The sequence below is a fragment of the Condylura cristata genome, unplaced genomic scaffold (genome assembly GCF_000260355.1).
Source record: "Condylura cristata isolate star-nosed mole 26May11 unplaced genomic scaffold, ConCri1.0 scaffold00023, whole genome shotgun sequence".
NCBI lineage: Eukaryota > Metazoa > Chordata > Mammalia > Eulipotyphla > Talpidae > Condylura > Condylura cristata.
Genome location: NW_004567124.1, coordinates 17872553 through 17897814, shown reverse-complemented (window position 1 = coordinate 17897814; position 25262 = coordinate 17872553). Strand labels below are relative to the sequence as shown.

The window sequence follows — 25262 nt, the reverse complement described above, 5'->3', positions numbered from 1 at the left end:
AGCTGTGAGTAACAAGGTCTTTGTTTTTTATATTAAAATGAGGGCACTGATGGGAACAATGTTGCTGGGCAGAACTGGCCCTTCCCCTATAGACATGCCAGTGAGAATCAGAAACAGCACTGCATAAATTAAGGTGGCATCTGTATGTGTTCTGGAAAGGCTGAGTAATACTTACCATGTAAGGTTTAGGGTTTGATGAGGTTTGGTTTACTTGCCAGATACTAAGAAAGCCTTCTCCATCTGCGACTCCACACTGTAAGATGGGAAAATGAGAAAAACAAAGCTACTGAGCTTCTACTCAGTCCCCACCTCACTATTATCACCTTTTAAGTGCTCCCCCAAACTTATTTCATTGCTTTCCTCTCAAATAGCTAATATTGGGTTGTTGAAAAAGTCAAATTTTCTGCTTTTCAAGCAAAAATTTATCATGACTTTTCTGACAACCCAACAGAACTTGGTAAGAAACTGAAAGTTTTCCCTCAGGTGCTTCACTGTGCGTACAGATACGATCATAAAGGAAACAGCATTCTTTACCCTCACAAAGTATTCAGTATCTGTATATGGATGATTAGTCCACTAAAAAGATGGGAATTTATGCTTTTGAGAGAAGGTGAGGAACACCAACAAATTTTCTGCTCAGGTTAAATCCAGAGCCACTATATTTGTTGTTAGATGCAGTCTTTCTAACAAGTTACTTGAATATACACAACTGTTTTCAAATGAATTATGTGATCACTCGGGGGGAACCAACCTTGTTGCCTTGTGAATTAAAATATAGTCTGGTAACTCGTGCATTGCCAGCTTGGCGGAAACAGACAAGTTGCTGAGGTCGTGTCCACTCAAACATTCGTACACTACCATCCTGAGCACCTGTGAGATCTGAAGCAGAAGCATAGAAAATAAGGAGGAGTTCTGGTGTTTTCCATTCTATAAACTGACTTCAACATGATAGCAGTCACTTAAATACTTACAGTATTGATGAACCGGGTGTGAGGTCATTCTTTTAACATTATGTAGATTCCTTTTCATGAGCTGAAAAAAAAAATCATGAATTTTGTATGTCACTGAAAAGGATGTGCTTCTAGCCAACTCTAATTCTGGTAATATTTCTTTCCAAATGGATCTTTGCTGAAATAAACCCTGCTGATTTATTTGAATGACTTAACATGACACTTGTCCGAACAGGCACAGCCCTGGCTTCTCAACCATGAGGACTGAAGCAGCTTTCTCTAGTGATAAAGGTAACTCTCCAAGTGCACCTCCGTGAGGACAAGGAGCAGTATCGCCAAACTCTTCAAAACATGAGAATGGGGCCCCCTTTAACTATAGTGACTAACAAAGTATTGATGCACTTTTCAAATACTATATAAACACGATGACTTTTTCCCTTGATCTGCTTTACTGTTTTGTGCCTCTCAGGTTGCTCATTTATAAAATGATTATGGAGAATATTAATAGCACCTATTAGATAAAAGGAAACTCAATATACTCATGGTTATTGTACTAACTGGTATATTGTCCCTCATCTTTAGGATTATTCCTATGTAAAGTAACAAACTCACTTTTGAGGGAGTCCATAGCCACAAGCCATAGCTAATGCAAACAACGTACCACACTAGCTCCAGTACTAGTCTGTCCACTGCCCAGCCACGGCAGAGATGAAGGTGGGTGCACCTGACTCGTCGCATAGGATGTTGCACTGGGTTGATAAAGAGTTGTAGTGGAACCACGGTAATCTATATCATCGGAACTATAAAAGACATGTGTGTTACTGGGAAAGTTCCATTTTCGCTTAACACATCCTTGAGAAGTCAATATTAGTGGGTTACTTTTTCCCACTGAGAAAAATACATAGTTCAGTGTTGTGCAGGGGTAACTTGACTGCTGCATAAATTCGAATCTTTGTTCATTCCAATCATAAATTCAAGTTTGGAGATTTCTTAATGTATATAATGGACGATATCAGATTACAGTTTTATCTACTCTGCAATATGATGTTGAAACATAGCTATATATTGGCAAAACAGAACATTCAACAGAACAAGGAGAAGTGCGATCATGGCATCATCTTCAAGCACATAAAATTCCTGTATCTGGAGAAAAAGGAAGGACATATACAGAGAAGCAGGGCAGTATTGCCAATACCCTTACTGCAGTATCCCTAGCTTTAATATAAAGTTGCCTACATTTTATCTATAAAAAAGAAACACTGAAAATTGGTCACTGAATGTGACTCATCAGTCTAATATATTTACGTATAGGCTTCTTGCTTTATTCACATAAACTGAATTCACTGTTGTATAATTACTGTTATCTTCAGGATTAAATGCCAAGGTGGCATTGTTAGCATTACTCTGAAATAAACTCAGTGTTTGAACCAGAATTATCTCAGGGTCTAATGGGAGAAGTATAAGTAATTTTTTCATTGATATAGTGAGTCTTTCTTATTGGCAGCTAACTCAATCATGGCCCCTACCCAAATGGATGAGAAAGATACTTTTCAGGATAAATCACATTTGAAAAAAAAAAAACATTTAGAAGTGACTACATATGACAGACAAACCTTTTGGATTCTCTGTCATATTCTTCTCCAATCCATATGTATGACTGACAAGCTAGTAGAGAAGTAACATCGAGTTCTTGTACATCATGTGTTGAAGCCAGAACAATTTCATTAGAGTTTGCCTGTAAAAGGAGAGGCAGAGTCAATAATTTAAAGAATTTCACTATTGCATGTTCTTTATAATGATTAAAGCTTTTACCTTATTAACAGAAAATGCCATAATCATATCTGATTCCTTATGAATGATTTTTGCCTTTCCACCTGGATATCCAAGATCAGCTTCAACCTACAAGACATTTGTCAGCAGTTTTAGTTGTTGCAGCATAGCTCTATTAAATATAGTCACATCCCTTAAAAGATAGAGCAGCAAAAAAAAAAAAAAAATCACAGTAATTTAAGTGTTGAAAATCAGCTTTATAACTAAATTTTCTGATGCCCTGTAATCACCCAAATTAAAGATATTCATTATGATTATAGGAATGGTCTGTCACAAAAGATAACAGTTTTCAACAATAGTTATAACAATTATGTCATTTCTTCTGAAAGTACACAAAGATTATGCAATAAGTATATATTTAGAGTCATGGTGGGTGAGGGCAGTGGAAGACACAGAAAGACCTAAGAGTCACATATAAGATAGAACATTTCTAAATAAGAGTGATGAAATAGAAGTAGACAACTTAGAAAAGAATGAAGGAGATAGAAAGGAAGGTGCAGTGGCTTAGGATCAAAGGTGAAGAGATAAAACCACCATGTTTAGGAGCAGACTGGATAAAGGAACAGAGCTGAAGGTAGAAGAGAAAGCAATCAATGATGAATAGGCCAGACACAGTGCAGCATCTCCTGCCCTATGCTGTTGAGTTAATGGCAGCAGTGAGTACTCTGGTTAGTCAGCCATGGTTAGTGTTAGAAATGAAGGGTTATTTCTTGATTTCAAAGAATGAGCTTGGAACACTACCTTGATGTGGCATTCTTCTGCTATGGAGTTGTGTTTGACCTGTTCCACATGTTCTTCTACAGACTAAATATCACCACACCATCACAAAAACACATGCATGAAACAAATTACAAAGAAAATGAAAATTTAAACTGAAAATGAGCATTCCATGACAAAGATGATAAAAATGAATTTTAAGTTTTCCTTTCAAAAGCACATAATATAAATGCTAATGTGACTATTACGTATATAAATGCTATTGTAAAAATTATTTGGACCCCAGTTATACAGCCTAAAGTTGACTTTAACTGCAAACTAAAATCTAATTAAACAAATAGTTTATACTACAGATCCTTATTGTATAGGGGTTTATTTCAAATACAAATTAAAATGACTTATTTATAATCGCAGACTGAAAATACTGATCATTATTTCATTCTTCCTCATAAGGAATAAAAGGAAAGGGATCAGAATTCACATGAACCATTTACTATAATCACATAAAAGGAAAAATTTAAATGATGAAAGAAATCACACAGATTACCAGCTCCTGGTCAATGACAGTCATCAAAGATGACTACAATGAAAAGTAGCATTTTTGCTCTGCTGTGGAAACACTTTGCTAATACCTCTTGAAGTGAGTTTCACAGTCAGTCAGAAGGGTCACATACCCTTCAGTGACTGCTCTAAGGTCGCTGCAGATGACAATAAATGGTACATGGGTCCAAGGGCTGAAATGGTTAAAAATCAAACTGCTGAAAAGCCTTTTATCAATTGAAAAGTGTCATATTTACCAATTTCACAAAATCATTTCCTAAAGCCTATTCTTTAACACAATGAATGAATAAAATATCTGTTTATGAATATATCTAAAATTTCAGCATTTCTTGGGAGAATTTTAAGTGATTTTAACCAACATTGCTGGAAAAATAGAAGGCAGATTTCTCAAAATATTAATACAGACCCAAAATGTGGGTCATGTATGATCCAGCAATTCTACATCTGTCTACCCTAAAAATACAAGAACACTAATTTAAAGTACTAGATGCACTCCTGTAGCACTATTTACAATGGTCAAGTTATCACAACAATCTAAGTGTCCAAGGACGGAGGAAAGGATCAAAAAATGTATTTACACACACAAAATGGATTCTACTCAGCTAGAAAAAAAGTTAAATTCTTGCCATTTGTGACAACATGGAAGGAACTGGAAAGGATAATGCTAAACAAAGTAAGTCAAAGGAGAAAGACATACATGCTTTCACTTACAAGTGGAATACAGAGAAACAAAACGAAAGTTACACAAAGCCAAACCTATAACAAACCCTTGACAGCTAACTGCAAAACTGAGGCAACCAGAGGGGAGGGATTGGGCCCAACAGAGCAAGTAGTAGGTGGGCACGGTATGAAAACTTGCATTTGTAAACCAAATTTACCTTGATGAAAATTAACCAAAACTTTGACATCTTTAAGATGAATTTCCCAATGTTATTAGTCTATTTATTGAATGTATTAATTAGCAAATTTAAATACATAATCTTGAAATTTGCAGAGAAAACAAATGACTGTCCCCAAGGGCTAATCACAGCTACAATCCAGGCAAGTGGGGGACCGGTGAAAGAATGAATTCATTACTGTCCCAAGTATTGGGAGAAACTGAGAAGCTGTCCTATATTTTGTCTTGGGAGTTTAAATCACCTTGAAAGTCCCCATCGTTTTCACTCTTCTAAGTGAAATTAATTTTTCTTATATTTTTTGTTGCCAAATCATTAATCATACCTGACAGTCTACTCTGAACACTCTCCAACCTATTACTTAATCACATAGTCAAAGGGAGTGAAATGCTCATATAAAACAGGTAGAGATCAGTTAAAATCTAGTCTCCCAAGGTCCTGACTCTTCTTGATCTCTGTATGCCATTATATCACTATATTTGTTTAAACAAATATAGTGAAACACAATCTCTGCCTCATTTTGTAAAAATATTTATCCTGAATTTGGCATTTCTTTGATTTTTTTTCCTCTTTCAAAATTTATCCTGAAATTTAAAATTTATCCTGTTTTAAATCCATTTCTAAATGCTAAATAAAATGATTATATATTATATATTCTTCTCAATTAAAAGTCATCCAGGCCCTCCCTGGTGGCGCAGCGGGTTAAAGCACAGCACTGAGAATCTGAAGCCACTTCCGCATGAGTTCGATTCCCGCCTGCCGCCTGCCCCGGAGGAGACCACATGGCGAGCCAGACCTCTCCTGACCCGCCCGCTGCTCCCCTCAGCAGTGTACTTCGTCAATCTGCCTGTTCTGCTCCCCACTCTGTCTCTGGTGAAGCCTCTCACCGTCCCTGAGCCTCTGGCCTGTACCCCAGTTCTGTATGAATAAATAAATAAATCTTTAAAAAAAAAAAAAAGTCATCCAAAGAATAGTACTATCTTAAAAGTTTTCACTTAACTATATATGATTTATCATGAAAACTATGCTGTTTCATTGCTATGATATGAAAATTATGACATTGACTGTAGTTGGTAATTACTCAAACTATGAAAGATAATAAAATAAGCCCCAATTAAAACTTCAAGTATTAATGAAAAAAAATACAACAGAAATTAATTTTAAAAATACCTCACTCTGCTTTCTTTTCTTAGTGAAAATATATCTAATAAATGTCTCTTGAAGGACTTCTTGTTTAACAAGGAAATGCCAAAGTCGCTTTACTGGAAGTGCAGAAGAATCCCGAGATCTATTAAAAAAAAATTAACATCACATTATTTCAGTCTATAGAAAATGTGTTCCGAGGCCCTCCCTGTAGCACAGTGAGTTAAAATCACAGCACTATGATGCTAGCCAGCCACAGCCAAGTCAGCACAGAAAGTTGACCCACATGGCATAGCAGAACTCTCCTGTCTTGCCCACTGCTCCCCTCAATCTGGCTATTCTGCTCCCCACACTCTGGTGAATCCTCTCACCCCCCTGCACCTCTGACCTATACCCCAGTTCTGTATGCATAAATAAGTAAATCTTTTTTTAAAAAGTGTTCCATATTTCCAGGTACCTTTAAAAAAAATAAAAACTTCATTATTTGCAGGAAGACAATAATAGCATTAAACTTAACAAAATTTTACATTTTTCCCTTTTAATATTTATTTCTTCTAAATATTCCTTCATCCAGCAATTCTCTAATTATAGGCTCTCTTAATGAACAGGTTGAGCTAGGGGTTAAATAATTTTCTTATTTTCTTTTAAAATTATTTTGCAAAAAAAAAACTTATGAAAAATTATTTTGCAGGTTGCTTTTGTTGGTTAAAGCATGCTACTAATAGGTTTTATTATAATTTGCTAAAATAACCTAAAAAGTTTTTTTCCTTTTAAGCTAAAGGCAATATTCTTAACCATTGTCAGAATCTTCAAAAAACACAAATATGTTGCTTACCAAAAAGGGCCTGGATGAACAAGATGATCAAAAGCATCAAAAAAATCATAATTTGTTTACTATTAAGTTATTGACAAAAGGTCAGTAGCATTTTGTTTGCATTTATAGATTATTATTCCAAAAATTTCTGTTAAGTTCTTAATAAAAATCTAATAAGTAGGTTTCCCCGATCATAAAATATATCTTCTGAATTCTATCTAGGTAATACTGGAAAAGTTTTCTATACATATTTTTTTTCCTCAGAGGGATTTAGAAATAAGACTGAAATTTGGATGTTTTGAAGGCTACTGGAATATCTTGTCAAACTGTCCTCCAGAAAGGTCATCCAAGCTTTACTCGCATTAGTATCATGAGTGTTCTTACTTGAATGGAGTATTTTCAGGTTCTAGCATTGCTTTATTTCGAAGAATAGCTGGTCCAGTTCCTACTGACAGGTCAGTTGGATATGTGTTGATATAGTTAGGAGGTGGGCCTTCATATTGATCCATTTTCTCTTGCAAGATCTGTTCCCAATTCTCCAAGTTTTTGATGACAGCAATGCCTAATGGTGATGTTACAGGCAACTCTAAAAGGTGATAGAAAATGTCATTTTATTTTGATAAAAAATGTTGGTCAACATATATATACTTAGAAAAGCAAATTTAGAGCCAGTGCTTCTGCAAATACACTTGGATTTTTAATGCTGTTAACAAAATAGGAAGCTTTCACTATAAAATAAACTGTCTTCTTATACAGTTTAGTTCTGGCCTTTTCTTTCAACTTTCTAGGTATAAAGTGATTTTTACTATGAATTAAAGAAGAAAAATGACTGGAATCTAAAATAAGCAAGACCTCACTTTAAAAAGATAATTCAGGGCCCTCCCTGGTGGCGCAGCGGGTTAAAGCACAGCATTGAGAAGCTAAAGCCACTTCCGCATGAGTTCGATTCCCGCCTGCCCCAGAGGTGACCACATCGCGTGGCAGACCTCTCCTGACCCGCCCACTGCTCCCCTCAGCAGTGTACTTCGTCGATCTGCCTGTTCTGCTCCCCACTCTGTCTCTGGTGAAGCCTCTCGCCGCCCCTGACCTCTGGCCTGTACCCCAGTTCTGTATGCATAAATAAATAAAAATCTTAAAAAAAAAAAAATTTCTAAACCCAAGAATTAAAAAAAAAAAAAAATTCATTGGAGATTTTAAGTACCAAGTGCTTTTTATATGGATTCTGTAAAGACAAACTTAATGGTAACATATTTAGTAGCAAACTTACCAGAGAATTCTAATCCGGCAATGGGAAAGAAATTCTTGACATTGTGAAGCACTAACTTAACCATTGTCAAATGCAGAAGAGCCCAGCTATTTAAAGGATACAAAAGAAAAAATTCTTAATTGAAACATAAAATTACATGCCCTCCCTGGTGGCACAATGGTTTAAAACACAGCACTATGATGCTATCGCAGCCACTGCAGCTACCCCCGGCAAGGGGGGGTGACCCACATCGTGGGGCAGACTTTTCCTGACCTGCCCACTGCTCCCCTCAGCAGTGTATTTGAGTCAATTTGCCTGTTCTGCTCCCCACTCTGTCTCTGGTGAATCCTCTTACCCCTATACCTCTCATCTTTACCCCTTAAATATGCATAAATAAATCTTTAAAAACATAAGTGATTTTATCAATTGTTTAATTCAAACTCCAACTCCAAAATTAAACCTACTTTTTCCTAACAGCCTACAACAGAAAAAATGGCACCTTTGTAGACTCTAAAAATAAGAGATGCAGCAATGTATCACACTTGCAATATCTGAAAATTACCTAATGGAAAAATACCACACAGTTACAAGGAATGTAAGAGCACATCAAGAAGTTAAACTTTTTCTAATGGCAAATCAAGAAATTACATCTTTTTCTCACTAAGCATGTTTGTGTTTATAGTTTGCATGGAAGCTAATTTTAAAATTATATGTAAGGGAAAAGCTTTTTCTAAACTGTTTAGAAATTTGTCTCAAAAGTAAAGAATTCCTAGCCTGAAAACTTGTGTCAGTTCTTATATAAAATATAATAATGTTATGTAAAAAAACAAACCATAAAAACCCCTATTCACCTGTAGGAATTTGGATCTTGGTGCTCCTGTATCTGTGTATCGGAAAAAAAGGCATCATCCTCGTCTTCATCACTATGAATGCTTTCATCAGAATCATATATAACACCACTGTCAGACAAAGGAAGAAATGGCTGCAATAAAAGGCAAAATTATTTTTTAGCTATAAAATTGGAACATTTGTCCCAATTTATTAACAGATGATTTAAATAAAATCTAATATAAAATAACAAAATAAAATTTCTTTTTGAAAATATTAGGCATAAATGAAACAAATAAACCAGGTAAAACTTTCAGTAAAACGAATGAAGAGATACAAAATAATTTTAAAAATTAAGTCTTTCCCTTGTATATCAGCAACTATTAGAAGTTTTTTTAAAAAACAAAAACAAAAACCCACAAACACACCTAAAATGCCAAAAGAAAATGTTATTGTAAAAGTGTAAGAGCTATTGTGACAGAAAATTACAAATTCTCCCAAAAGCTATATAAAGAGAGTTCTGTGTAGAACTACAATTTATAAGTTATAGGTTTTTAATAATTGAATCCCAACCAGAATTTTTTTGAATTTGATTGTAAAGTTCATAGGAAAGAAAAAAATGAACATGATTAACTGATCTTCTTAAAGTGAAATCTTAGTGGGTATTAAAATGAGTGCAGTCTAGCAACTAATCAATAAAAAAGATCTAAAAATAGTGTATGGTATAAGGAATGATGACAAAGATAATTCAGTGGGAGGAAAGGTAAAATGACTTAATGAGTGATACTAGACAACTCATTTTGCTAGGTATGCAGATAAAAGATTTAAAAAAAGGGCAACCAACTCTCACTTTATTCTCAATAAATGAGAGCATTGAAAGTTAAAATGGATAAAGATGATTAAGCAGGAAGTGAATAAAATAATAAAAGTAGACAATCATTAGTAGGCAGGACTTTCTCTAGTTAAAAGCAAGTCACAAAGGAAGAAACTTATAAAATTTATGTCAAAAATATGATAAATGAAGTTAAAAGTCAAATTGGAAGAATTCTTGCTTATCACAAATAAGTTGATAATCTCTTAATAAAGAGTTCACAAAATGAAAGACAAACACCATAATCCTAAACAGGTAATTTAAGAAGATGAAGTTAATTCCATAAAGTAGAAAATCAAATGGCACTGAGTTCATTAAATATTTGCCATTGCAAAAAGGAAATAAAAATTATTTAATCTATCAAATTAAAAAGTGAAAAAGGGATACTTAATGTTAACAAAGGTAAAGGCTTACTATTTTCATTAGAATATAAATCAGTAATCTGGAAAATAATCTACAGATCTGTTTATTTCCATTTACACAGTATGACCCAGTATTTAATGAAATGAGAACATGAACAAGACTTATCTAAAGAAATTAGTATTAACCTCAGCATTTTTTATAAAAATTACAGTAAATATTTAATGGGAAAATTATTATGTAACCTACAGAGTATTCACCAAGGTCTTCCCTTGGTCACTGATATCTATCAATAGTTGGTCATTAGAAGTGGTACTTGTCCTAGTAACTGTGAAGCCCTGTACACCTGATGATGGCTCTATCATTTCCCATGAAAAGGAACCAACTCTGGAGAAATAGTTGTGAGTCTGAGATAGGAAAGATTTAAGCCTACAATAACAAAACTAGAAAAGAAATTCAAGAACTTCTAGAATAATATCCAAAGAAATTCAACAGGCAAAGATTAGATCATCTGTGAATCTACGAGAATAAGTAAAATGTATTAAAACGTATGTGTTTAAATCCCTGACATCATGACAAAACTAATAACAAAATATACTATCCTTCTCTGACAGATACTAGAGAGTCATCTCATCATTTTGAAAACTGGTATAGGAATGCCTCAAAGGGACAAGCCAGAATGATCCTCTAAGTATAAACTGGAATCCTGATACATTAGAAAGCTGGATATCTGACCTCACAATTTGCCTAATACAGAGGCCCTCAAACTTCTGCATATATGATAATCACCTGGAGGTCTTGTTAAAACAGACTGCTGGTTCTCACTTTTACAGTTTCTGAATCAGTAAGTCGCAGATGGGAACCAAGAATTTGCATTTCTCACAAGTTCCTAGTTGATGCTGGTACTGAAGGTTCTGGGGTCAGTAGCCTAACCAACTCACTAGAAAACAAAAACAAAGCTTCAAAACTCACCCTGAAAGACCTTTAAAAATCAGCTTAACCTACCAAGAAAAAGTGATCAGCACCCTCAAGGACTCTAAGGTGAGATCTAACATAAATTTTTAAATGGAAGGCATGACAGGAGATGTAGTCCCTTTTGTGCATACATGTTAAAATGACAACATTGTTATTACATGTAAAGAGTGAACAGATCAAAAGAAAGAAGACAATGAACATAAAAAATCAAAATGCAAAAAATTAAGTATTAGCATGCATCCAACATGGTTCAAACAGGGATATCATGGATATAGTCACCATGTGAGTCTATGTGGGCTTTCAGCAGAGTATGCTGATCCCCAAAGATGTTTCCTCTGCTTTAGGAAAACAGATATGTCGTGGGGGCTTATAAAACCCATGGCCTGACAAAACCATTGGCTATCCATTGATCTCCTGCTCCAATTCCTTGCTGACCAAGGGTCTTAGTCAGAGGGAACCTAGATGGTAGGTACAAGCACTCCAGTTACTAAAAAAGGTGGCCCTGGTTATATGTTAATAAACTGACTTCTGGTCTATACCTAGGCCTCATATTTTAAAACTTTTCTCTATCATTGTCAAGTATCTGATCACCTTGAATGACTACTTTCTGGAGGTGAGAGGTTAAATGTCTAAATTATGGTGATTCAATTCACAAGTTGTCCCATCATTCCCAAGTTATGCATTCGTAAGTGTTAATAAGCTGACACACTTAGAGCTGTGTTCCTCAAGCCCCTTACCTTAGCAACAAAATAATCCCACATACTAAGTTCAGGAGGAATAAATTTTTCCTTGTAAGATGGCCTTTCTGCAGGCACAGGTGGAGGGGTAGCATCTTTTACAGGTCTTCCTGGGACCAGCATTCGCATGTTAAATCTCCTACGATGTTTATCTATGTCTTCAGCAGGAGTAGGAGGCGCTAAAAAGAAGAAAAGACAGTATTTAATTTCCATTACTAATTCAGAGTTCACCTTTCTTTTCATCCTGCTCTGAACATGTTTTAGTCTAGACTATTACTTACATCTGTATTCTTAAACTTTTCTAACACCGGTATCAGTTTTCTACTGGTTGTGGCAAGGAGGTACTTTTTGCTCTATTCTTACCTGTATATCTTCTTACCTGTATATTCCTATCTGTATATCTAGCAGCTTGTGTGCTATAGAGAATAGGATTAGAATAATTCTGTGTACAATGTATAAATTAAATTGTACATTCCATAAGTAGTAAAAAAATACTTGAATGATTTCTGGTTACGTTGTTCAAGAAAAAGTTGTGACTTGTGAATTCTGTGAATTGTGTAGGATGTAAAGAATACTTAAAAGGTCAGAAGCTCAATGTTTAAAGAGAAGCAAATGTTCAAAAGTGGTTTTGACAAAGAAGGAGTAAACTACTTTTGCCACACAGGCATCAGGGAGGGGATAACAACAACAGTCTCGAGTTAGGCTAGGACTAACGCTGGAAGCAAGTCTCACTACACCTCCTTTAGCTAGTCACATGATAAATTATGGTTTGTTTCATGAGAGAGGAAGGTGGAAGATGACTTACCTGAACTACTACGATAGGAGGTAAAAACTGAGAGGTACATTTAAGTATGAGGACTATTGAAAAGAAATATCAAAATGATTCACAACCAAGAGTAGGCCAGAAATAGAATTCAACTCACTCTTCAAAAGTTCAATCACAGAAAATGGTAATTCTTTCTCAACCCCTTTCTTCATAGCCGTTTATCCATAAATTAATCAGCAATTGATGTCAAATTATATTCAAAGTAACACTACTTTTCAATTTATTTTTTTTAATAACCGATGAGAAATTTTTAAGCGCACAATTTAGTGGTATTTATTACATTCATATCACTGTGCAATCACTATCTTTTTCTAGTTCCAAAGTATTTTCAACATGCCAAATGGAAAACCTATGCCCATGGCACAGTCACTCCCCATTTCTCTCTCCCTCTAGTTTACTGCACCTTCCAATCTGCTTTCTATCTCTATGGATCTTGCACTCACTGTGCATGTGCCTGTTAAGACAGGTGTCAGCATGTAATGAGCCTCAAATTCCTAGGTACTCTGCTCAAGTGCTACCTTATTAGAAATGCCTTTTCTGACCCATGCCCTCCTCCTTCATCATTCTCCTTCAACTGACTCTTTTTATCACAGTTCTTATACCTGAAATTTGCTTGCTAGTTGTGTGTCTACTTCCACTAGTGTTGACATTTAGGAAGGTAAGGGGTCTGTCTTACTCACTCTTAGCCCCAAATCCTTGAACACTGTTTGGCAATTATAGGTGTTAAATGAAATACTGACATGAAGACTCATTTGGAAATTTTAAGCATAGATGATTTAATAAATGGAAAATAGAAAATTCAGCTAAAGAAAGATTTGGGGACAAACTTTTAAAGTGTACTACAACTAGGTAGAAGATTATAGGAATGGAGCAATGGAAAGTAATAAGGTCTTCTTTGACTTACATAGGGACCTATTCTATTAATTCAACTTTGGGTGATAAGGACATGGATTAGAACCTGTATCTACATTAAACTTCTTTGTGCCTTCGAAAGATGAATTGAGATTATTTCTGTTTCAGCACCAAAAAGGAAGCCCTTCCTATGGTATAAATCTACATCTCATGATTTTCTACCTACATAAAAAAATGGAGTGAAAAATATATTCTAATGCATAAGGAAAGAAAAATGAACCTACAAAAAATGAGATTTTAAAAAAGTACTAGAAGATGTGAATCTATACCTTGAAATCTATTGTTACAAGCCAACTGTACCATAATTAAAAATAAAAAAATAAATTTAAAACACAACAACAACAAAAACCAGTGTTCATGACTGGAACAGCCCATGTACATGACCATAACTCAAGATGAAGACAACCACTAGCATGCTCTCTAAAGATTATGAAGATGTATTTAAATGTTCTTTTATTAGAAACTATCCTTTTGCTATGACTTCATTCTTCAACATTGTCTGCTCAGTAATCTTTACTTTTTGTCTACTTTTTTATTCTCTTCAAATAAGTTCTGGCTTATCAAAAGATGTTAACTGAAACTTTTATTTTATTCTAACATGAATTTAGTTACTATTGTAGAATTAGCAGTCATACTTTAAACATCCCTGATTTTCAGTACCTCAAAATATTAAAAACTTTTTGCTTTAATTGAAAATTATTTAATTTGCATGCAATATTATTATCAAGTTTCTTACCTGAAATATTTTCTGATTGTTTTTGAGGTTTCACAACAAGTTTCACACCTCCTCCAAAAACAGCAGCCCACATTCGGTTATTTAATGGGTGAGCTGCCAGTCGAAACAATTCATTGGAAGAATTTGTGGCAAGAGCATGTATTAATAAGCTTAAGTAAACTGCAACGACAGCTTCACAAAGCAAAATGTTCAATTTTGGCTGGTCTTCATCTTGGGCTGAACTCAAGAGATTAATAAGTGAACTCACACCTGTAAATGTATTTATTATCAAAACCATCAGCATAAAGTTCAAAAAAAGGAAAAAAACTTCCAATTTACAATTTAACCAAAAGTATGCAAATCTATTTGACAAAATACACAATTCCTTAATTTTAGCAATTAAATGTAGAGTAGAATATAAACCATACAATTAAATAAGACTCCATTACCCTATATTGATATAATAAAAGAGTGAACAAATAAACAAAAAGGGGAAAAGGGAAAGTTTCTAGTGTGGGATCCCTGCCAAAATACATAATGAATTTAAAATTAAGAAAACTTCAGAAAAACCCATATTCTACATTCTAAAAAATATTTCAGCCAGTACTCTTCAAAAGTGTTCAAGACAATAAAAGCAAGGAATGAATAACTACTCGTTTTAGAGGAAACTAATGAGATATTACAAGTATCAATGCAAGACATTAGTGAGACACCAAGTGAAACCTGGATAGGGTGTGTCGATTAAAGAAGCAATATTATGATGCTGAATCTCATCATCATGCTATGGTTATGTAAGAGAATGTCTATTTTTAGGAATACACCTGACACATTTAGCTGTAAGAGTACATCATTTCTACAAATTACTCTCAAATATTTCAGGGAAAAAAATATATGTATGCATGTGCACACACACAAACACACAGAAAAGTGAAAAAGAGCCGATAGGAGAGCATGATATATGTGCCATAATAGAATGGTCACTTCTCTCTTAAATCTATAAATCTACATTCCTCCAAGACCTAAAACTATAAAACACAGAATCAAAAATAGGCAAAATACTCCCTGGCATACTTTAGAAACATCTTTGAGCAGCAGGAAAACAAAGAAAATAAACAACTGGGGCCACATTAAATAAAAAGCTTCTGTAGAAGAGACTGTAGCTAAATGAAGAAACACCCTAGTGAATGGGAGAAAATATTTGCACACCATACTTCTGACAAAGGACTGATATTTAATATCTACAAAGTGCTTATACAACTCAACAAAAACAAAACAGCCCTATCAAAAAATAGGCCAATGAGTTAAATAGGCACTTCTCCAAAAGACATGCAGATGACCAACAGACATTAAAAAAAAAAGTTCAATACCACTTATCAAGGAAATGCAAACCAATACTATCTCACACCTTTGAGAACTGTCCATATCAAAAACACACACACGAAAAACGGGGCCCTCCGTGGTGGCGCAGCAGGTTAAAGCGCAGCACTAAGAAGCTAAAGCCACTTCAGCACGAGTTCGATCCCTGCCCCAGAGGTGACCCACATGGTGCAGGAGACCTCTCCTGACCCGCCCGCTGCTCCCCTCAACAGTGTACTTTGTCGACCTGCCTGCTCTGCTCCCCACTATGTCTCTGGTGAATCCTCTCACCACCCCTGCACCTCTGGCCTGCACCCCAGTTCTGTATGCACAAATAAATAAATAAAATATAAAATATTTTTTAAAATACAAACAAGTGATGGTGAAGGTGTCCAAGAAAAGAAACTCTCCTACACACCTGGTGGGAATGCAAACTGGTTGAGCTGCTATGGAAAACAGTGTGGAGGTCCTGCAACACTGAAAAATGGATCTGCCATATGACCCAGCAACTCCACTCCTAGGTATCTACCCAAAGAACACAAAAATACTAATTCAAAAGAAAACCTTGTGTTTATTGCTGCACTAGCCATTATTTACAATAGCCAAGGTATGGAAACCAGTTAGATGCCCCCAAACAGATGAAAGGGTCAAGAGGTGGTATATACACACAGCGGAACACAATCAAAAAAAGATAAACTTACGCCCTCTGCAGCAACACAGATGGAGCTTGAAGGCACAATGCTAAGTAAAGTAAATCAAAAGGAGAAAGATATACCTAAATCTGGATTGTTTCGTGTTTATGTGGAATATAGAGAACCCAAACAAAGGGTCAGAGACAAATCTTGAAAGCTGACTGTAGTTCTAAAGCATCCAGGAGGAGCAGGAGAAGGGGAGAAAGGAAAGCAGGAGGTGAAACAAGGGTGGAGGAGAACACAATGGACTATGGGGTGAACTATGAGGTGCTTTGGTTGTGAGAGAACTACAGTGGCCACACCTGAGAGGAGAAATACTATTATCAAAAAAGCAACAAGGAAAAAAAGGTACTTCATTACAAAATAATTTTTAAATAAAATTTTAAAAATAAAATAGTATTATTGGATATTGTAGCTTTTCTGATACGTATCTGTGAAATTGCCCTCTAGGTCTCTAACTCAGAATGTCTAATTGTAAGGAACATTATACATGGGTGATTCGGTGATGGGAAACCCACGGAGATTACAACTGAGATGAAAAAAATGCACAAAATGATGTAAAAATAAACTTTTTTTTTTTAAAAAAAGGAAGCTTATGTGTCTACCCTTAAGATGTTAAACCTTTGCTTTTTCATGCTAGACAACAGCTGATTTTTGAAATCTTAACTTTCTGATTCAGACATTACAGTACTTACAAATTCCTAAACCACAGCAGAAAATATACTCAAACCATTCACCAAACCCAAAAAGAAGAATCAGAAACTAGGTTGTAGCTTTAAAAAAAGAGAAACTGCCAAATAGAAGTTTTCTTTTTAAAAAAAAAATGCTTAAATTACCAGGCCACTGAGCAGGAGAAGAATTTGGTGTTGCATGTTCTTCAATACTTTCTGTCCTTAGTCTTCGACGATCACTTAACAGAAGTCCTTGATAAGCTATTCCTGTAAACTGATTTCCTTCTGTTTGACTGCTAAAACAAATAATTTAGTTATTGTCCTAACATAGATAATAAATGCACTTTGTGCATGTCACTCATTACAGATAATTATAATAGAAACAAAATTCTTAAAAATGAATTCATTGTTTTAATACAAATTCATTTTAGACAAGTTTTAAAATTAATTACAAAGGTTTACTGAATTTTTTTAAAATATAATACCAAATTTTACTATATTGGGGCAGATGAAAGTTGGTCACTAAAGCTTTTCCAGGTGCCAGTTAGTAACTTAAGATCTTAAGATCTTTTCTACATGCATTCATTTTTATTTAAAATAAAGTCTCAGATAAAATTATTACTGGCACTAAGATCAAATAGCAATTTCAGGTTACTGTTTTGTTGTATTCCTTAAATGTGCAAGGTTGTACAAGCTTCAAATCACAAGTGAAATATAAATTAAAATCTAAAGCATCTACAAATGTATTTTAGAAATTCTTAATCCTAAAGCCAAATGTCTCAATTTATATATTCCCCTATTCTTAAACACTTCCCTACACTTAAAAGAGTCAGGGATAATTCAAAAGCAGAAAGCAATGTTGACTTCTGTGAGAATCAGTCATGGCCTAAGGACTATAAAATACACATTTTTTTTAAAATATTTGAATTTTCATTTGGAGCCATTTTAACCAGTGACTAAATATCTAACAAGTTTTCTTTGTGCATTAAAAGGACTACAAATTTACTTAACTAAATAAACTTCTCCCTTACATTTTCAAGTCATTGATATTACTTAAAATTATCATCTAGGCCCTCCCTAGTGGTGCAGCGGATTAAAGCACAGCACTAAGAAGCTAAAGCCACTTCAGCATGAGTTCGATCTCCGCCTGCCCCGGAAGTGACCACATGGTGTGGCAGACCTCTCCTGACCTGCCTGCTGCTCCCCTCAGCAGTGTTCTTCATCGATCTGCCTGTTCTGTTCCCCACTCTGTCTCTGGTGAATCCTCTCACCCTCCGCATCTCAGGCCTGTACCCCAGTTCTATATGAATAAATAAATCTTAAAAAAAAATTATGATCTAATTAGACTCAAAACAGTACAGGCCAGTTTGAGAGTGTAATTCCTGAACATGACATCAAACATTCCCATAAAATACTGTTAAAATTTCAAGAAAAAAAAATCCAGACATATGCACACATACTATAAAAATGTGATCCTGTATATTCTACAAACATTTTAAATAAAATACATTTAAATATAACTAATTTTAAGTATAATTTATCTTTCCAAGTGATTAAATTGCTTACTAAGACTATTCTAGGCATTCCAATGCAAAGTATATACTGATGAAACCAATTTGACATTAGGAATATTTCAAAACGTTACTTTTGGGTAGTCACATTTGAGGATTTTTCAGTCCCTAGGAAACAGAACCTTAATATAACCGCAACAGTTTATTGTTTTGGATATAGTAATACCATTTAGGTTTGCTTGCTGTTTACCTATAGCTGTGACTGTCACATAATGCTTGGTAAATTGATGCAGAAAGTGATGCTGCTAGTGAATGAAGTGTGTGCACCTGAAACCAAAAGAGCCACAATTATATTGCATACTAACATTTCTACACAACGTAATTAAGTAACCTTAAAATTTAGAAAATAGCCCAAAAAACTGCCAAAATCTTAAGACTATATTCTATATGAGCCTACACACTTTTTCAAAACTTCTAATATGCATGTTAACAACCATGCTAAGTAATCCACACAAATCTTCAAATGCTTACTGTGAGCTGGCTGCTTACCAGGCCCAGAGCAATATTATTGGGACTATCTTAGCCTGTAAATGATTAACTTAACTAATAATATTTTTTAAAAAAATAGCACCAAAATAAGTATAGAATGTTCAAAACTTGCTTCATAAAATTTCCCTTGATAAATACAAAGACTTGATTTAATCAGTAAGAATGAATTAAATCTACTTAGAAAATATGTCAATCATTGTGTGAAATAACTGGTACAGAAAACAAATAATTTACTTAGTTATAAATGGCATAATCTTTAGAATTTTAAGTTTAGAAAGTAATAAGATAAAAATCATGGCATATTGAATGTTTTCAGTCTCATAAAATCTTAAAATCTGAAGGTAACTCAAATAGCTTTATACTGTTTGAAAGCCTTATCCAATATCTAGGAACTGAACATTTTTACCTAGAATTTATATACATTTAATGCCTTTTCTACACAGTTACCTAAAAAGATAAGTAGTGTCACTAAAATACTGATATAAATTAATATATGCTATAGACTAAGCCTCCAGCAGCTGACATGATCAATAAATGTTAGGTTCTTCAGAAGAGGTACTACCAGAGATTAAATGTGTCTTTCAAACAAAAAAATTAAATGTTGGGAACTTGAAAAGACTTCAGTCACTCGAACCGGACAAAGTATAACACAAATACACTTAGGCTAGCACTTTGGAAACCTTGAAGAATTCTCCAGATCCTATCACGTTGCCTAGAGTATAGGTTTGAATTTGGATAGTAACTCTGCCAAACTGAAATGCCTCCCAGATTGCCCAGTCTACAACACATATCATCATCAGGGAAATAGCAGCATGGACATTCTCTCTGGGACTATTCCTGATCCATCATGAACATTATGTTAAGAACACTCTCTAGAATACTAATTTTATTACTGAAAAAAATACTTTCCTGACTTAAAAGAAGAGTAACTTTTCTAGAAGAATGCTTTTAAATTACATTCACTGAACAAATAGCCTTAAGTTTATAGGGACTGAGAAAACAGTACATAACAGCCCTTAAAAATATTTCATCTATGGAACATAAGTATCATATATTTACTTTCTTAGTTGTACAATCATAAACTTTACAATACCTTCACATCGCTGATACTGGGATGAGGTGGTGTTTTCATCTGAACAATAGTATAAAGTATATCATGGATGTGATTATTAAGGTACAACACAGGATTAGCTATAACTGTTTTTGTTGAAGCAATACTTGCTGAAAGCAGAGGTAAGGTGGTAGGCAATGGTAGTGGAGACTGGAGCTGCTTCACTGTAGTTTCCTGTGGTGACAGTAGATTATTTTTTCAAAGTAGTTAAAGTGAAGGAGGGAAAAAAAACAATGAGTAGTTATATGATAAATATACTATTGATAAACATTTCAATAAAGTGGTATGTTCATGTACTTATTCATATGAGCACCCAATCTATGCAAGGGTCTATGCTGGCCACAGAAGATAAAAAAGAAGACCGTGGCATAGCTGAACTCTCAAACTTTTATGCCTAAATCTAACCACCAAAATTTTAGTCGTAAAGACCCATTCATCTTGTTAGTATCTATCTCATATGGATAAGAACATATCTAAATTAAGTAGTAAAATGGACTTTACTAAATAGCTACAAATGGAAGTGTTCTGGAGCTTATTCAAATAACCAAGTTTGAAAAACTCAAGCTCTTACCTGTTGTGATTCTTGTAGCAAAAATTTGAGTTCCATCCTTACTGAGGCCAGCCCACCACCTTGGGCCCCATGAAGACTACAGTAACTAAGAAACACTCTCAGGAGATCTTGATTTTTCTGCAACCACAACTTTCGCCTTTCTGCATGCTCTCGTTTAGCCTGCAATCTTCGTCTTTCTATTTGGTGGCGTTCATAGGAGCCAATATCTGGTTTGTCCACCACTTCATTCTGATCCAGAAGATCACTCTCTACTTTGGAATAAGTCTTACTGGCATATTCTTTAATGACTGATTCATGATTACATATCTCATGCAAGGCAGCAATTTCCTTTTCAAGCCAGTTATAGAGTTGAAATCTAAGCTTTCCCCCATCTACCTCATAACCTGTGGCCAATGTTCTTAGTTCAGTCATAAGGATCTTTAAACAAGCTCGGAATTTTAGTTGTTCAGCAATCACGTCAACTTCAGTATCACCTTCAAGATAATCCTCCTCCTGAGGAGTCAGTAACGTATTAGGGTCCAGAGTTTTCTGATCTTCATCCTTCCTGCCATCTGTGCTTCTCATAACTAAACCAGTAGCTTCTTCCTCCTCTTCTTCTAAGGCACTATCATGATCTTCACTCCAGTCAAGGTTAAGAGGTTCCTCTTCAACTTTTACTATTGGCTGACTCCAGTCAAACTGTGATGAAGTTTCATTTGACCAATCAGTGCCAGAACTCCTCTGGTCACCACTCAGAGTTTTCGATTCTGAAGGAACATCACCCATCTTTTTAGAAATAAAGTCAGGCTTATCTTTTTTTGCAGGTAAGGCAGATATTATGGTAACTTTGGGAATTTTGGAGAGGACCTCTAAGGCTAAAACAGGGCATCCAACTTTAAAATGAGCATTTGCTGTTGTAAAGAATAATTTTCTTTCTATGAGGTTAATTTTATCAACAAAGTTCTTCTCAGTTTTGAGACCTAGGGTTGCCAAAGTTCCTTCAGGGGAGGCAAGGTTTCTTCGAATAATCAAGGGATGAGTTCGAAGGTAGTTGTAAAAACTAAACACCATTGGGTTACAAGATTTGATGATAACTATAAAAATAAACAGAAACAATCATAAGATATTATGTTAACTTGCACTTATAAAATATAAAATATTAGCATATCCTCAAAATAAAAGATAAATATTAACCTCAGTTAAACTATGACATATGCACATAATCAGTAAAACTATACAGCTGAAATAAAAATAATTTTACTATGCACTTCTATGAAGTGATATACAGAATATATTTTTTAAAAGTACAAAAAAAGCTTATATCATGATCTTTGATCTAAGTAGAGAGGTGATGCACACACACTTATATTTTCAAAGGGAAGGAAAACATGACATTTTCTTTTTTAATCAACTCCTTAAATAGGGAGAGAAGGGCCCTCCCTGGTGGCGCAGTGGGTTAAAGCACTGCACTAAGAAGCTGAAACCACTTCCGCATGAGTTCGATTCCCGCCTGCCCTGGAGGTGACCACATGGCGTGGCAGACCTCTCCTGACCCGCCCGCTGCTCCCCTCAGCAGTGTACTTCATCGATCTGCCTGTTCTGCTCCCCACTCTGTCTCTGGTGAAGCCTCTCGCCGCCCCTGAGTCTATATGCACAAATAAATAAATCTTAAAAAAAAAAATAGGGAGAGAAGGTCAGGAAAGAAGCTTAGATGGGATAATCTGAGTGTCCATGGTAAAAAACTGCAATGGATTAAAACACAAATCTTTAAGTTCAAAATAACCTTTTTTAAAAAAGCTTTCTTTACTGCATTGTAATGTTCTTTTCTTAAAATTCTGTCTACACAAAAATGAACTGTATATGTTTTACTATTTTTAAGTAAAAAGAAATAGTCATACAGAAACATAGCTGCACTGCTGTAGGTGTTAAAGGTGAAAGCAGAAGGACATATATATGTTTTTGTGTAAGAAAAAAAAACCCACATCCACAGATGATCTCCCAAAGTTGAAAAGTAAATCTGGTAGTGTCTATAAGTTATTTATCTTTAATCTAAGTGAACATTAGTTCATAAACTGTCTCCAGTTAAAAGAAAAAAATCAAAATGTTCTACCTTGATGTTCATCATCCTCCTTTGGTGTTTGTTCCAATAATGTATCCAAGGCTCGGGTGTAATCTTTCATTACCCAATAGGCAAGGCTACGCAGGAAAGGATCAGGATGTAATCTTGTACAATCAAATCCTGAGCCATCCTTTTGGCAACCCAAAATCTTCTGATTTAGGATGGATATATAAGTGGATGAAGTTTCAAATTCAGATTCATATAAACGGGCAATAACCATTGCTAACTGAATATCTTCCATTTTCTCAAGACATACCTGTAAATTTAAATATTAGAAAATACTTAATGTAGTAATAATTATTTAGAAACATGAAATATCCCACTGATCTCCTGAAATTATCTACCACTTATATAGTCATAGTAGAAAAGAGGGACCCAAAGGTTAAAAAGTAAGATATAAGACTGCTTGGTAGGTTAAGGAATAGCAAGAGTAGAATTTAGTAGCTTCCAGCCTAAAAAGATCATTTATAAAATAAGCTTAAAGAAAGTGTATCAACATCACCTAAAACTTGGATCAGCTTGAATTAACAGCATTCATTTTTAAATTAAATACCTCTTAATTTCAAAATGTATTTACACATAAAGATAATTATTACAATTTAAAAGAAACTTCTATTTCCATAGCAGATTAATTCATGTCATAAGGCTACCTAATCTATTTTTACTTAGTCTATATTCTATTATAACTACTCATCTTCAGAAATTGAGTAGTTATACACATTCAGGCAATGTGTATAACTCAATGTTTCTTTTCTTTGCCTGAGTACCTTTTGTGGAAGTTACAGGAATAATTTCCAATTTCAAAATCATAAACATCTGTTATTTTAAAAATCACATGCCAGAGATAATTTTGAAAATATGACAGATTCTAAATATACTTTTATTTTGTTGGGTATTTCCTATTTCTCCTATAATGTGTTATTTCCAATTCTGATTTCCTTCACCTGTTTGGGTTGTTCATAAGGACACTGAATATCCTGAAAGTTTGGCATCATAAATATTTACAATCACAATTAGCTGCCAGAATTAAATATCAAAAAATGCAAAGTTAAACCTCTTCATATACTTTTCCACTAAGACATTACAAAGCAGGGTCAGCTGCAGTTTCAGTACTTTATCTCTAAATTTCATGTAGAAAAAAAGTAATTTACAATAAAAGCTTGTAACCTATATATACTTTAAACAGTTCAGAATCACAAGATGGCCAAGAAGAAAACACTCATAAAAATATGCCATTTTTTCAAACATTTATACTTCTAAATGTGCATGCTTATTTTGAAAATCAATAGTCCCTATAAAATTTTGCACTTGCTTCACAATTGTATGTATTTATAACTTCATTTATCATAGTGCTAATTAGATAACATCTGTCATTAGTCCCTGTCCATACAAACATGCCAATTAATTATAGTCCCCTGTACAACCTCTTCAGGTTTTCAATCTTTTACAAGTATTTCATAGAACGTTTTCTTTTTTTATACCTCTATGGCATCTTTCAATGAACCTGCTAACAAGAAAAACGCAGCAGATTGTTCAAAGCGTTGTTTTCCAAGTAAAGAGAAAGCATTTTTCAAAGCAGCTTTACGCCACCTATCTTCATTAAAGTTGTGGCTGAAAAATGCTGTCATTTTCTCATCATGTTGTGACCTGCAAACCAGAACACAAACATCGGTGGTGAAAATGGCCCTTTACAGAATAGAATTCTTCACAAAATATACAAAATAGAAATATTAAGCATCCATCTACAAGATGAGCAATAACTTCAGTGAGATGGAATTATTAACAAGCTTCTCTGCACTTCCATAAAAAGGTTGGTTCACAATGTCTTACATATACATAAACAGGAAACGAGCTCATTTTCTAAAGTGTTTTTGTCAACTTTTTAAAGTAACATTCCACTCTTATTAAAGTTAAGATGAAATGATTTTTGCCAATTTCTTATAAAGAAATCAAGGCACAAAGAAGTCAGCTGATTTGTCAAGTTCATACATCTAATACATAGAAAAACATTAGGCTTCCACTTTGCAGCACAATCTTCACTTCTCTGAATGATATTAAAATGTTGAGGCAACTTACCGAAACAAACCCCACACTACTGCCTTCTTTTTCATTGAAAGGTAGAATAACGCAGCATCCAAGGCATCGCTGTTCCTTTGAAAAGAAGCTTTGGCAACCTTAATGGTAAGTAAATATTAATCATTTTATTAAAAAATCCCAAACAATTAACCAATACAATACTTTCCCAGAAACTTCATGACAGAAAACTACAGAGATTCTGCAATCTCCAGCAGCTCATAGAGGTAGGTATTCCTAGAGACACCC

General features: G+C 34.6%; 1 protein-coding gene across 1 annotated transcript in view; it reads right to left on the bottom strand.

Moving 5' to 3' along the window:
• DMXL2 (Dmx-like 2) overlaps positions 1 to 25262 on the bottom strand; it is a 115161-nt gene that overhangs the window by 4852 nt on the left and 85047 nt on the right. The window contains exons 21-39 of the mRNA XM_004687532.2: positions 25017 to 25114; positions 24422 to 24587; positions 22932 to 23196; positions 20843 to 21915; positions 20254 to 20445; positions 18862 to 18938; positions 17266 to 17396; positions 14403 to 14651; positions 11929 to 12107; positions 9009 to 9139; positions 8179 to 8264; positions 7296 to 7497; positions 6125 to 6242; positions 2763 to 2849; positions 2564 to 2685; positions 1612 to 1750; positions 972 to 1032; positions 752 to 879; positions 176 to 253 (exon numbers count right to left, since the gene is read on the bottom strand). Coding sequence (XP_004687589.1) covers positions 176 to 253; positions 752 to 879; positions 972 to 1032; positions 1612 to 1750; positions 2564 to 2685; positions 2763 to 2849; positions 6125 to 6242; positions 7296 to 7497; positions 8179 to 8264; positions 9009 to 9139; positions 11929 to 12107; positions 14403 to 14651; positions 17266 to 17396; positions 18862 to 18938; positions 20254 to 20445; positions 20843 to 21915; positions 22932 to 23196; positions 24422 to 24587; positions 25017 to 25114 — 3582 coding nt within the window. The remainder of the gene's footprint in view (positions 1 to 175; positions 254 to 751; positions 880 to 971; positions 1033 to 1611; positions 1751 to 2563; positions 2686 to 2762; positions 2850 to 6124; positions 6243 to 7295; positions 7498 to 8178; positions 8265 to 9008; positions 9140 to 11928; positions 12108 to 14402; positions 14652 to 17265; positions 17397 to 18861; positions 18939 to 20253; positions 20446 to 20842; positions 21916 to 22931; positions 23197 to 24421; positions 24588 to 25016; positions 25115 to 25262) is intronic.